The 14,358-nt window shown below is 51.7% G+C and overlaps 1 protein-coding gene across 4 annotated transcripts in view; it reads right to left on the bottom strand.

Annotated features, from left to right (window-relative positions):
• ACVR2B (activin A receptor type 2B) overlaps positions 1 to 14,358 on the bottom strand; it is a 38,275-nt gene extending 23,917 nt beyond the window's left edge. Inside the window, exon 1 of one of the 4 annotated variants that reach the window (XM_055558583.1) lies at positions 14,193 to 14,358. In XM_055558583.1, the coding sequence (XP_055414558.1) occupies positions 14,193 to 14,244 (52 nt within the window). In that variant the 5' untranslated portion in view covers positions 14,245 to 14,358. Of the gene's footprint in view, positions 1 to 8,949; positions 9,238 to 14,192 lie in introns of those variants that run through there. The other 3 variants (XM_055558586.1, XM_055558582.1, XM_055558585.1) reach the window with 3 other exon arrangements.

Raw genomic sequence — 14,358 nt, 5'->3', positions numbered from 1 at the left:
CTCATACATCCATCAGTTGGTCTGCGCACCCATTCATTCTGGAACTCCACTCTTCCTTCCAGGACCGCTGTCCTTCCCACGGAACACCTTCCTTCAGTACAGATCTTTGGATAAAGAAGCCTTCTCTCTGAAAATTTGTCATTTTGTTCTTTTTCCTAACTGACTCTGTTCTTGTTCCTAACTGACGGTTTAGAAGAACATAACCTTTCAGGTTGAGTCATTTTCTCTCAGCATCTTGAAGGTATTATTCCACTGTCTTCTGGCTTTTTCACCCTTACTGCAGAAAAGTCTATGATTAGTTTACCTTTGTAGATATTCTGCCTTTTCCCTCTGGTTGCTCTCTTAGATCCGCTTCTTGCAATTTCACTAATGAGCTATATGTTTAAACTTATTTGTACTGCTCAAAGGCATGGGCTTATGCAGTTATGTGCTAAGTCGCTTCAGCTGTGTCCTATGGACAGTAGCCTGCCAGACTCCTCTGTCTATGGGATTCTCCAGGCAAGAATACTGGAGTGGGTTGCCATACTGCTCAGAAGAATATGCTTTTAATCCGATGATTCACATCTTTCACTGACTCTGAAAAATTCTTTGTTGTTGTTGCTCAGCCACTAAGTTGTGTCCAACTCTGTGACCCCATGAACCGCAGCACACAGCGCCTCCCTGTTCTTCACATCTCCCGGAGTTTGCTCACACACATGTCCATCAAGTTGGTGATGCCATCCAACCAGCTCATCCTCTGTTGCCCCCTTTTCCTCCTCCCCTCAATCATTCCCAGCATCAGGGTCTTTTCCAACAAGTTGGCTCTTCCTATCAGGTGGCCAAAGTATTGGAGCTTCAATATCAGTCCTTCCAGTGAATATTTACGGTTGATCTCCTTTAGGATGGACTGGTTTGATCTCCTTGCTATCCAAGGGACTCTCAAGAATCTCCTCCAACACCACAGTTTGAAAGCATCAATTCTCCAGTGCTCAGCCTTCTTTATGGTCCAACTATCACATCCGTACATGAGTACTGGAAAAACCACAGCTTAGACTATACAGACCTTTGTCGGCAAAGTGATGTCTCTGCTTTTTAATATGCTGTCAAGGTGTGTCATGGCTTTTCTTCCAAGAAACAAGAGTCTTTTAATTTTGTGGCTGCAATCCCCGTCTGTAGTGATTTTGGAGCCCAAGAAAATAAAATCTGTCACTGTTTCCACTTTTCCCGCATCTATTTCTATCTCCCTGTTCCATGTTCTGACATTCCTATTACAAGCACCAGACCATCAGATCAGTCTCTCAACTCTGCTTTCATATTTTTCAAATCTGTGTCTGCTGCTGCTGCTGCTAAGTAGCTTCAGTCATGTCCGACTCTGTGCGACCCCAGAGACGGCAGCCCACCAGGCTCCCCCGTCCCTGGGATTCTCCAGGCAAGAACACTGCAGTGGGTTGCCATTTCCTTCTCCAATGCATGAAAGTGAAAAGTGAAAGTGAAGTTGCTCAGTTGTGTCTGACTCTTAGCAACCCCATGGACTGCAGCCCACCAGGCTCCTCTGTCCATGGGATTTTCTAGGCAAGAGTACTGGAGTGGGGTGCCATCGCCTTCTCCGAATCTGTGTCTAAACACCATTATAGATAATTCCACAGATCTTACTTCCAACTAATTAGTTCTCTCTTTAGCTGGGTCTAATTTGCTATTTAGTTCTAATTAATTTATAAATTCAATTAATCTATTATTTTATTTTGACAAGTTCTACTTAAAAAAAAACCTTCTTGGTCAATTTTGATACTTCCATTTCTTGTCATACTTCCAAATCTCTAGTTTATATAAAGTCCATAATTTAACTTCCTAAACATCTGTTTATCCCACTTGTTACTTTTGATGATTTCACTCATGGAATCTTGTTTCCCTGTGTGTTTTGGAATTTTGGATTCTGTTTTTGGATACAGAACTTATGTTCAGTGGCGGCCTTTTCTGTGGGAATAAAAAGTGAAGCCAAGTTTGAAGGGGCAAACTTCCAGAAATAATTTATATTTTTGCTTCTGCCAAATTCTGCCAAATTCTCTAGGACATTACCAATCTGGAATCACTGTAATTATTCAACGTCAGGTTCCCAGGAAACACAGATGGTATAAACTTCAACTCCAAGCTCATGGAAGCACACAGATCTATGTTACAAATTATCAAAGCAAACTACCCACCTCCCCAGCAATCAACAATTCATCTATTCCCTTTATCAGCAAAAGAATGTTCCCTCTTGTCCATACTTTCACTGAATGAATAACCCTGCAGAATCTTATCATGAGAGAGCCTCAGTCTCAGTTCCACATCTTATCTCCTGCGCCTCACACCCTGCTACTAAACCCACATCTTGAAATTATGGAAAGAGGCAAAGTCCCTCAGGAAAAAGCAGCTTTAGCCAGTGAAAGGGCACAGCTCTAGCTTCCAGCCCACTCTTGCTTCTCCCTTTTTTATACATGCAATTATGCATATACATTTAAAAAGGATATTTGCTATACTTTATCCAGCATTTCCATGTGTCTTGTATAACGATGTTTTTTGGCTGTTCTGTTCACTATTATCGCCAGAAATGCAAGTTCGGAGCAATTTTCAAGGGTGACAAGAGGAGCTCTACCAGCCTGCATGCTAAGTCACTTCAGTCGTATGCAACTCTTTGAGACCCTCTGGACTACAGCCTGCCAGGCTCCTCTGTCCACAAAATTCTCCACAAAATGGAGTGTGCTGCCATGCCCTCCTCCACGGGATCTTCCCCACCCAGAGATGGAACCCAAATCTCCTACATTTCCTGCACTGACAGGTAGGAGGTTCTTTACGACTAGTGCCAGCAGAGCAAGAAATCAAGCTAGGTCACCTCGAGTCACATTCAACTTCGACTTTGTAAATGATTCCGTAACACCATCCAGAGAACAAGGCTGGGGCAGTGAGGGGGTGGCGGATTTCCCTGGTGGATCAGTGGTAAAGAATCCGCCTGCCAATGCAGGAGACAAGGGTTCAGTCCCTGATTAGGGAACATCTCACATGCCATGGAGCAATTAAGCTGGCACCACAACTACTCAGCCTGCACTCTGGAGCCTGGAAGCCAACTACTGTAGCCCGTGCGCCCCAGAGCCCTGCTCCAAAGAGAAGCCACTGCAGCCAGAGAGGAGCCCCTGCACTCCGCAACCAGAGAAACCCCGAGCAGCAACGGAGACTCGGCACAGCCAAAACTAAAACATACAATTAAAAAAAAAAAAACAAGGGTGCAGGACCATTCTCCACAACACGTGCTTTTCTCCAGAGCCCATCATTCCTGAAGGACACTGGCAAGAGAGCTTGTAGATAAAAGGTCAAGGATTTTACACAAATGTTATTTTTGCTCCCTCCTGTAATCCCACTAAAACCACAGCAAAGAAAAGGTTTTTAAGGCATAAACCCATAAAGACAAAAGGAACAGCAAAGAACCACAGAAGTAAAGTTCTGAAGCCGGAAAGCAAATATACAAGTGGCCAATGGCCACACGGACTCCTAAACTGGCTGCAGAGAAAGCTGAGCAGCAACATGATTTCTACCACCTAACATCTTCATCCCACTTTAGAGTTTGTCTTCTTCTGGCTCCCCCTCACTCTATATCTCTGGAGTCCCAAACCAAAAAGAAGGACTCACTATACTCACCCTCTATTTAAAATTCCAATTCCTGTCTTCCTCGCCCCGCAAGGGTGTCAAGTGCAAGGCTCGGCCTCTCAGTTGCCCACGTGGACTGAAAACAGACTCAGATGTAAAAGTCACCACCCAGGGCCTCTGCAGTCACACAGATCCTGGCCTGGTAGGTATTCCCTATCTTCTTAGCTGTACAATGCTTTCAACCGGAGGTATTTTCTCTGTTTGTCCATCTTTTCCAGGTGCCTTCAGAAAGACGGTTGATCCTGATCATCAAAAGAGGGAACCTCCGTATCTACTTTGACCCAGTTTTTAAATATATTTTCAGGACTATATATAATAGCTCAAGAGGACACCTCCACACATACACAGCAACTGAGATCTCCAGTGCAGATAAGACTGCCCATCTGCTACTGCTAATCTGCTAAGTCGCTTCAGTCGTGTCCGACTCTGTGCGACCCCATAGACGGCAGCCCATCAGGCTCCACCGTCCCTGGGATTCTCCAGGCAAGAACACTGGAACGGGTTGCCATTTCCTTCTCCAGTGCATGAAAGTGAAAAGTGAAAGTGAAGTCACTTAGTCGTGTCCGACTCTTAGCGACCCCATGGACTGCAGCATACCAGGCTCCTCCGTCCATGGGATTTTCCAGGCAAGAGTACTGGAGTGGGGTGCCACTGCCTTCTCCAAAGACTGCCCATAGAAAGTATTAATCAAGAATACTGACCCCAACGCAGAGTCCTGAAGAAAGTTAACTTCCCTTCCAAAGGGTAAGTCAAAGGCAAAACAATCCCCTTTCAACCAACTTCATTATTTTAGACTCTTGTGAACTGAACTGCACCTCCTTGTCCTCAAATTCGTAACCGGCAATATGACTGTACTAGGAAATAAGGTCTCTGAAGAGGTAATTAAGGTCAGTCAAGGCCACATGGGTGGGGCTCTAATAGGAATTCTGTCCTTGTAAGAGGAAGAGACACACCCAGAGAGAAGGCTGTGTGAGGACAAGCAAGAAGGTAGCTCTCTGCATGCCAAGGACCAAGAGCTCACCAGGAACCAATCCTGACAAAATCTTGGTCTTTGATTTCAAGCCTCCAGAGCTGTGAAAATTAATTTCTGTTACTGAAGCCCCCGAGTCAGTGGCATTCTGCAGCCTAAGCAGGTTACTACCCAGACAGCGCCCATCACCTGTGCAATGTGGAAAGCTGGCTGGGAGGTCACTCACGCTAGAAACAGTACCCACTGACTCCCAGCTCCACGAATAGGGCCTGACAAGCAGGCTCACACAAGGAATCCCAGGAAAACAGCAGTGAGAGAACAGAGCGCATGGTGAGGAAGGAACTCGGAAAGCAGGGGCTTTGGAGAACAAGCCATCTCAACCTGCCCTCTTTCATTCTTCAGCCAGTCAGGGCAGAAGAGGGTGCAGGGGAACAAGCCACACGCCCATCCAGGAACTGAAGCTCACGCAGCCCCTTCTGCTGTGAAAAGCCTCTCCCCAGACTCCAGGCCCATTCTTCTACAAGTTTCTCCCATCCTCCCTACCTCCATCATCGCCACACGTGGGACCGGAAACAGCCACGCCCAGAGCTTGTCAACCGCACTGGCTGCACCAGTAGAGCCTGCCCCCCACAACCTTCAGCAAAAACCTCAGCCCCTCTGGGCATGGAGGCAGCGGGCAGCCTGACTGGTGAGCACACACAGACGCACAGGTGCACATCCACCCCGAACCCGGACGCATCCTGGTCAGTCCACTGCCACCTCCCTGTCGGCAGTGACTCAGACGTGGGAAGCAGCCTCTCTGGAGCTCCTCAGACACCAGGTCAGCAGAAGTGGGCATCCTTCCTGTCTGGGCACCCTTTGTGAGGTGGGCGATTTCCAAGCTCTGTAACCTACCATTACACAGGGACACAAACACACATACACACCACCACAACACAGCATAACTATGTGTAATCGTTTCTCGATACCCGTATTAAAATTCAAAACGTACATGCCCTGTGACTCCGAACTCTCTCTTCTTGTCATCAATCCTTAGCAAACAATCTGCATAAACTGAGCAATCAGAAAGTCCATCAACAGGAGACCAGACAAAAGGCAGCCTATCTCTGAACTCTGAAATTTCACACTATTAGAAAGACTGAGGTGGATCCATAAACACTAAAAAAAACTGCCAGAGCAAGTCTCTGAGCTTAAAAAGCCATGACGGGGACCTCCCTGGTGGTCCAGTGGTTAAGACTCCACGCTGCCACTGCAGGGGACACAGATTCCATCCCTGGCCAGGGGAACTGAGATCCTGCATGCCATGCAGTGGGGAAAACACACACACACACCACGAAAACCACGACATGTGACAATGTGGATACAAGTTACGAAACACGGTGAGCAAAAGATGGGGACACAAACCGTTCACCCTGCAAGATTACATCCTTTTAAAGCACAACAGCAGCTTCCCTTGTGGCTCAGCTGATAAGAATCCGCCTGCAATGCAAGAGACGTGGGTTCGATCCCTGGGTTGGAAAGATCCTCCGGAGAAGGGAAAGGCTACCCACTCCAGTATTCTGGCCTGGAGAATTCCATGGACTGTATATAGTCCATGGGGTGGCAAAGAGTCAGACACCACTGAGTGATTTTCACTTCACTACACTTCAAAGCACAATGCCAGGCTAAACTAACATATGCTATTAAAAAAAGGCAGTGGTTACCCTCCAGGGTTTAGGGGTCAAGACTGGAATGGAGAAAAAGAGGGGACAGTGGGGAAGGGGCGAGCATCTCCAGCTGGATGCTGATGACATCAGCATATTCAGTTTGTGAAAATTCCTCAAGTTGTCACTTATGGTAATTACACTATCCTATACATAATTTATACTTCAGTTAAATGTTTGAAAAAGGGTAATACCATTTTAGGTTAAAAAGAAAAAAACAGCTTTCTGTCTTTCTCTAAGTCTAATATTTCTATAGATACACAGGTTAAACTCCACCAACTGGAGAAGGCTCATTTCTGGAGGAGGATTCAGAAGGCAGACAGAGCTGGCAAAAGAGACCATGGGTTCCCCTGTAATATCTAAATTTTTGCAACTAAATCCATGTGTTACTTATAAAACTAAAAATTAACAAAAATTTTAAATGGGACAAGAAATTACGGCCAAAGTGACTATTACTATCAACTACACCCCAGATGGCCCACCAGGAGACCCTAGGATGAGCGCAGGTTTGGGAGGGGCTTTTCAGGGAAGGGAGACAGGACTGTCTCCCCCACGGAGTCCTGCAGGACTCACTCTCAGGTCGGGGTGGGGGCTTCACAGGAGGCACCAGCCAGGTGGGAAGCGAAACCAGAATTCACCTGACTCCTCTGCCCCTCTATTTTCTAAGCTCCAGAGCAGATGAACCCTGATTCCCTTCTGCCCTCAGGGCACCAAAGGCTCTCCTCTAACCCCTACTCTCTACTAGTAAAGAATCTGTCTGCCAAGGCAGAAGACATAAGAGTCATGAGTTCACTCCCTGGGTCAGGAAGACCCCCTGGAAGAGGGCCCGGCAACACACTCAATATTCCTGCCTGGAGAATTCCATGCACAGAAGAGCCTAGCAGGTTATAGTCCATAGGGTCACAGAGAGTCAGATGTGACTGCAGCAACTAAGCCAGCAGGCTTGCACTCACTCCCACCCAAGCCAGCGATTCCAAGGGGGGCTCTGGTCTGCCTGGCCTGTGAGGCCCTGAAGGGAATGTCAAACTTGGACAGGAGGGTGACTCTCAAACAGAATACAGTAATGGTTTCTTAAGCCAGGGTTGCCAGTCCAAGACTCTGAGAACTCACGCATGCTTTCCGAGTCAATGAGGGGAAAGGGGTTAGGAGAGTTGTCAGTGATACTGGACGTTAAAAGGCATTGTCCTCATACCTGCAAACACTGTGCTCCACTACACAGGCCAGGGGGAGAAAACATCCTGGCATCAACACTCAAGAGCAGCAGCTTCCAGGTCAGCCTCCCGTTTTCATTGGTGCTTGTTTAGGAGGCAAGCAGCGGCCCCTCCCTCTCCTTGGATGGACAGACAACAGCTGGTCTGGTCACATCTTCCCCGAAACGCTGGGCCACCAGCCCCAGGAAGCAGCCTCCTCCATCCTCCAGCCAAGTGCTTGGGTTTCCAAGCAGCCTTCCTTTTCCTTCCCCAGAACTAATTTTAGCCTCCTTGGTTGTCAGAGTGGAACTGAAATAGTCGGCAGAGGAGCGTTTGCAAACAAGAATATGTGTTCACCTCACAAAACGCCTCAGCTCCAGCCCAGAAACCGGCCAGAGAGAAGTCAGCCCAGCGAGTGGCAGGCCAGACCCCTAGAAGCCACCCACACCCCACCCGGGGAGGAGGAGGACTCACATCCGCCCACACTGGGGCAGCAGCCTTCCTTTCCCACACCCACTCCCAGCGATCACGTGCCCATGCTAGGGCTGCCAGTCCCTGAGAGAGTTTGAAAAAGGCACATGTATGTGCACAGCTAGACAGGGAGAACCAGGGCAAGGCATGGGGCTGCCCAAATGCAGCAAGCCAAGACTAATCCTGGGCCAGGGGAGGCCTGACGAACTCCCCAACAATCTCAGCCTGTGTTACCAGCCGGCTTCCAGCGCCTACCATAGTCTCAGACAGAGAGAGCACTGAGAAATTTCACCATCAGGCTCAGAAGGGGCCAGCGCCCTCCCCTCTCCCCCATCCCCATCCAACAACCGAGGCATCCAGGGGCATCCAGGGGCAGGACCGCAAAGACCAGGCGCCTATGGGGCTGGGATGGCAGGCCGCAGTTTAGTGGCGAAAGCCCAACAAGGGGGAGGTGTTTATTCTGGAACAAAGAACAGGTGACAGAATGGAAGGGAAGAGAAAAAAGATGAAGAATCCTGAGACGGCAACAAAGTCCCCTTTGGGAAGACCCAAAAGATGGAAGCAGAAAGTCTCAACACCAACAAAACAAATAAATAAATACAAACAAAATAAAAACCTTTAAGCACTTCACACACAACACACAGCAGCGACAGGGAGCACTTGGAAACTGAAGCTTTGGGGACTGCTTCCTCCCACTCTGTAATAGTGCTCAGTTCAGCAAGGTGTATTTTGCTGATCTCAAGATCAGAAAGGAGATCCCCCGCAGAAGGCTCCGGAGGAGTCGAGCCGCGAGTGGATTGGGGGAGGAATGGAGGAGGAACAGGGAGCTGCCAGTCTGCCAAGAACCAACAGGCGCCGAAAGAGATCAACCCCCGGGTCGGGGCCGTGGTGCCGGCGCCCATCTGGTCTCCAGCCTCCAGCCGCGCTGCCCACCACACCTCCCCGGGCCCCATACCTTTGGGGAGAGGCGGCGCCCCCGCCCCGGTGTCCACGGCCTCGGAGCCCCAGGCCCAGGGCGGCGGTGGCTCCCCAGGGTGCTCGGCGGCCGGCCCGCCCGCAGGGCTCGCGGGGGAGGGCATGCCCGGTGCTCCGCTGGGCCCGCGTCAGCTGCCAGGTGCGCGCCCAGGGACACTGAGCGGCGCAGAGGCCCGGCCCGGGCGGGCGAGGCAAGATGCGAACCTGGCGGTGCACTCACAGTGGTGGGCGGGGGCGGCAGGCAGGCGGTCCGGCCACCCGCAATCGCCGCCTCCCTGAAACCTGAACCACTTCTGGGAAAACTCAAGGACGCCAGGATTCTCTCCACGATGGCCAGCGGCACTCCTGAAGCACAAATTTGAACCAAACCCTGACGCTGAAGCAGGAATCTCCCAGACTTTTAGAATCCAACCTTCCGCCCTGAATCTTATGAGGAGAGAGTGAGAGTGAGTGAGTGAGTGAGTGAGTGTGTGTGTGTGTGTGTGTGTGTGCGCGCACTCGCGCGCGCGCTGGGGGGAGGGAGTAAGGGGGATGGTATTAGCCATTAACCCCATCTCCCACAACTCTCTGTCCCTTTAAAATCATGAGAACATTCTAGATCAGGTTCTCAATCAGGTGATTTATGCTCTCTCCACTCCAAGCATTTTTGGTTTTCCGGATTACAAGTGCTATTAGCATTTTGTGGGTAGAGGCCAAGGGATACTGCAAACCATCCTACAATGAACAGGACACCTCCCCCCCTTCCCACCTATACAAACATCAAAGAATCATGGGATCCAAATTGTCAACAGTGCCAAGGTTGAGCCAGCCAGGACCCTGCCTGAGGGCTGTCTGTCCAGTGTCATTCTCAAAAGAAGGATCCAGATCAGTTACTGCCTACCTAGGTCCCCAGATCCCAGTCTCTGGTAAAGGGCCAGTATTTACAAGTAGATCTAGGGTACTCTGGTCCTCACTTGCTCTACTCTAAGTTCCCAGGCAGGAGGCTGAATGCACAAGCACTCAAGGGAGGGCTTCCTGAAGAAGGGGGTGGGGGTGGGGGGTGCAGGGAGGAAACCAGGGCTGGCATGTGGACAGTGGGCAGGGTCACACAAGGCAGAAGTAAAGAGAAGTCATGCGCAGTGGCTAGAACAGGTAGGTGGAACCCGCCCGGTGCAGCATGCCCGCCAAGGACAGCACGTTGTCCCCTGAAACAATGGGCAGGGCAGGCCGGAGAGCCAGGCCTTCACAAAATCCCACCCAGGGGGCCACAGTTACCTGGTATCGGTGCAAACAGTGAGTGTGCACCCAGTATGCACTCACTCTCACACGCACTCTCTATTTGCATTTTCCTGGGGGAAAGATCCACAGCTCTCATCAGATCCTCAGAGTGTACGATGGGCACGCTTCACTGGGTTCCCCAGAAAGGAAGTTCCTTAGGCTAAGTGCCAGGAGAAGTCCAGGTGCTACCTGGGGGAATCGGGATGACCAGAAAGACCCTGCAGAGTAGTGGGTGGCCATCAGGGCCTCGTGTGTTTTCACCCAGGTGGACAGCCTGGGAGGCTGGGTGAGTGTCTCACATCATCTACCTTGGAAGCGTCTCTAAGAGCTGAGGAGAGTGCCCACTCTTCCCCAGGGGGCAGCCCGGCCAGCCAGCCAGGGCAGAGCCTGGAGTGCTTAGCAAGTACAAGGACACGGACACCCTTCCCCGGGAAAGGGTACCGGTGGCCCGTAACTCTCTGGTCTGTGTCCCTGAGAGCTACCACTACACTGGGCCTGAGAGTCACTTCACTCATTGCATACACACATCCCCCCGAGGAAATGGAGCACATCTTTGGGTGGGAGAATAGTTGTCTACGAGGACAGCAGGGAGCAGTCAGGGCTTGCACCTTCTGGGGACAGACAGAAATCCGGTCCTCCTCCCCAGCCAGGGGCCCCTGACATTTCACTCAGCATACTCTCCAACCCACAGGCCCTGATCTAAAGCCCAAGCACACAGACAGAGGTCAGGATTCTTGGGGGATACACAGATGTGTGTCTGGGATATCCTCTGCAAGGCAAGAGCCAATGACTTGTTTCCCAAAGACATTTGGCCAGGCACGGATCACAGAAGACTTGCAAAACTCACTAAGGCTGATCTTGTATCAAGCACTGTATACCATGACTACAGCATCCATTCTGCCTTTTTGAATAGGCCTGCATCATCTAATATGGTAGCCACTAGCAAAATGAGGCTACTGAGCATCTAAAATGTACAAAGTCTGAACTGAGACATTCTGTAAGTATAAAATATGCCATGGATTTTGACAACAGTAAAGAACGTAAAAAGTCTGTTTTAATACTGACTACAAGTTGAAATGACTGTGTTATATACATTAGGTTAAATAAAATATACCATTAAAGTCAATTTGCCCTTATTATGGGCTGAATATGTCCCCTAAAAATTCTTATGTTGAAACTCTATTGCCCAATGTGATGGGATTTGGATATGGGGTCTTTGCAAAACATTAGAGGTTCATGAGGGTGGAGCCCCCTTGATGGGGTTAGTGAAAGCAAAAAAACAAAACAAAACAAAACACAGTGCCCCCAGTATCCCCACCTGAAGCACCAGGAAAGGCCATGTGAGGATACAGTGAGAATACAGCCATCTGTAAGCCAGCAAGACAGCCCTCACCAAAACCTGACCATGCTGGCATACTGACCTCAGACTTCCAGCCTCCAGACTGTGAGAAGAGTTAAGTCACACCGTCTGTGGTATTTTGTTATAGCGGCCTGAGGAGGCTAAGACACACCTGTTTCTTTTCCCTTTCATTAACAAAACTACCAGAAAAGTTTAAAGTCTTCTATGTGGTTCCCTCTATATTTCTGTTTGACAGTGCCGTCCTAGACCTTCCTTCTACCAGGAGGTGGGGGTACTTCTAAACAGCAAGCCCAGGGTTTGAAGGAAGCACATCCAGGAGGATGGCGGAACAGGAGGACCAGCTCTGCCCCCACCGGGGTCTGCTGAGGCTCCTCCCATAGTTCCTCACAAGTCAGGCAGTTGGCCACCAGAGGACTGAGACCACGAAAAACACACAGTGACTCCCACCTTCCTACAGTAAAGAATCCGTCTGCAATGCAAGAGACCTGGGTTCCATCCCTGGGTTGAGAAGATCCCCTGGAGGAGGGCATGGCAACCCACTCCAGTATTCTTGCCTGGAGAATCCCCATGGACAGAGGAGCCTGGCCAGCTACAGTCCATGGGATCACAGAGTCGGACATGACCGAGCCACTAAGCACACACACACAAGCACTGCCCAAGCCAGGGAAGAGCATGGAAATCCCAGGGACCCAATCCCACCCTGCCTCACCTAATCAGGCAGAGACCTGAGACTGGTCAGGACAGAAGAGCTAATTAGGGAAGAGGCCACCTCTGAAGGCCTGGTCTCAGAAGACCACAGCACCTCCAGGAGGAATCCAGAGACAGCCACGTGAGCCGCTGCTTGCCTAGTAAGTAGGCTAGCTGCAGCCCTTCCCTCTAAAGGCCAATGTCTTCCTTCACTTCAGAAATCTCTTGGGAGAAAAGCATCTCAAAGCAAAACTTCAAAGGCAGAGAAAGGAACAGGTTCAACACTTTGCTTCTGTGACACAAGAAATGGCTCCAAAAGACCCATGACCCCCTTCCATATTGTGCCCAAGTACCAATAAGGGGCGGTTTCCCAGGCGGCTAGTGGTAAAGAATGCGCCTGCCAATGCAAGAGATCCAGGTTGGCTCCAATAAGGGGTTGGCTTCCCAGGTGGCTAGTGGTAAAGAATGCGCCTGCCAATGCAAGAGATCCAGGTTGGCTCCCTGGGTCGGGAAGATCCCCTGGAGGAGGAAATGGCAACCCACTCCAGTATTCTTGCCTGAACAATCCCATGGACACAGAGGAGCTTGGCGGGCCACAGTTCATGGGATCGCAGAGTCGGACATGACCGAGAACGCATGCATCCACCAATAAGGAGTCTCTGTCTTCCAGTCGCTGCATTCAAGTTACGCAGCTCCAAGCCCCACAAGGAGAAGTTACTTGCCTTCGGTGGAGAAGGCTAAGCCACGATACACCAGAAAGGAGGCCGGTAGAGTGGGAGTGGGAAAAGGAGATCCGGGATCCCCACCCCAGCAGCAGCCCGGGGATCCCAGCCCCGCCCCTGCACTCCCGGCCCCGCCCTTAGCGGGTTTCCCAGACTCTAAGCTGCTGCCACCTCGGGCGGCAGGGGACCCGCGCTGCATGTGTAATGGGGGCTGGGAACAAAGACGCACAGGACCAGCTCCCCGGTTGCCGCGCACCAGCCTAAGAGACCGTCCCGGGCTTCTCTCTGAAGCTTTAATGCGCGGCTTGCCAGAGCCATCCGAAGCCTAGTGCGGAGCCTGTCCGCGCGCACACTAGAATAGGGCGCGTCCCAGTACCGCTAAAAGAGGAAAAATCTGTGCGCCGGCCAGGGAAAAAAGCGATCTCCCAGAGGAACTCCGCGTGTATATACAACCGCACCCACCCACCCACCCTCAGCCGCCAGCACGCACGCCGAACGCTAGCAGGGTCACCCGCCCCCGCCACGTGCTTTCCCAGAGGTCAGAACGAATAGGGACCTGTTGGTTTTTCTTCTCGCCCCACCTCTCCTTCCAGGTGCCCCAAAACAAAGCAGTTCCTCGGAGTGACCGCACCCCGCGTACCGGGGCGCCGCAGGGAAAGCAGGCGCAGGTGGGAGCTGGCGCCAACGGCGCGCCTCCCGGGGAACACCACGCAGACATGGTGGGGTGGAGTGCAGGAGACTCCTCTGGGCTCTGTGAAGCGGCCCGCTTCGCTCCGCTACACCTAAGTGGCTCTGAGGGTCGCGCAATCCTGCCCCCAGCCGCTGCTGCACCTACAATCCCCCTACCTCCGTATAAGATCTGCCCGCCCCTCTTGGCCACCTTCCCCATGCTCCGATTTTCGTCTCACTCTCCCTGGGTTCCACGCGCCCATATAGTCTGAATCCCGACCATGGGGTCGCCTCCGCGAACGGGAGCCCCGCAGGCCGCCGCACAGGCAAGATCAACCCCCCCACCCTCCAAGATCAGCGAGCGGGGCGCCCTGCGCGCCCCCTGTCCCCGCCCCGGGAGGTGCAAGCTGGGTGCAGGTGGCGCGGCAAGGAGGCCGCGGGCCCGCCCTTTGTTGGTAAACACCGCGCGGCGCCCGAAGCCGCTCCGCGCGCCCTTCCTGCTCCCCCCACGCCGCGCCTCGTTCTTACCGGCGCACAGCGATCCCCAGAGGAGGGCGAGGGCCGCCCAGGGCGCCGTCATGTTCCGCGGCGCCGCCCCGCGGACACCCGGAGCCCGCGGGCAGGGCCGCGCGGCGCTCCCGGGGCGCGCAGGGCCCGGCGGCGGCTGCGCTCTCCTTCCCGCTCCTTCCTTCGG

Source organism: Bubalus kerabau, chromosome 20, assembly GCF_029407905.1.
Source record: "Bubalus kerabau isolate K-KA32 ecotype Philippines breed swamp buffalo chromosome 20, PCC_UOA_SB_1v2, whole genome shotgun sequence".
NCBI classification, from domain to species: Eukaryota; Metazoa; Chordata; class Mammalia; order Artiodactyla; family Bovidae; genus Bubalus; species Bubalus kerabau.
Note: the sequence above shows the minus strand (reverse complement) of the source record. Positions and strands in the feature narration are given on the sequence as shown.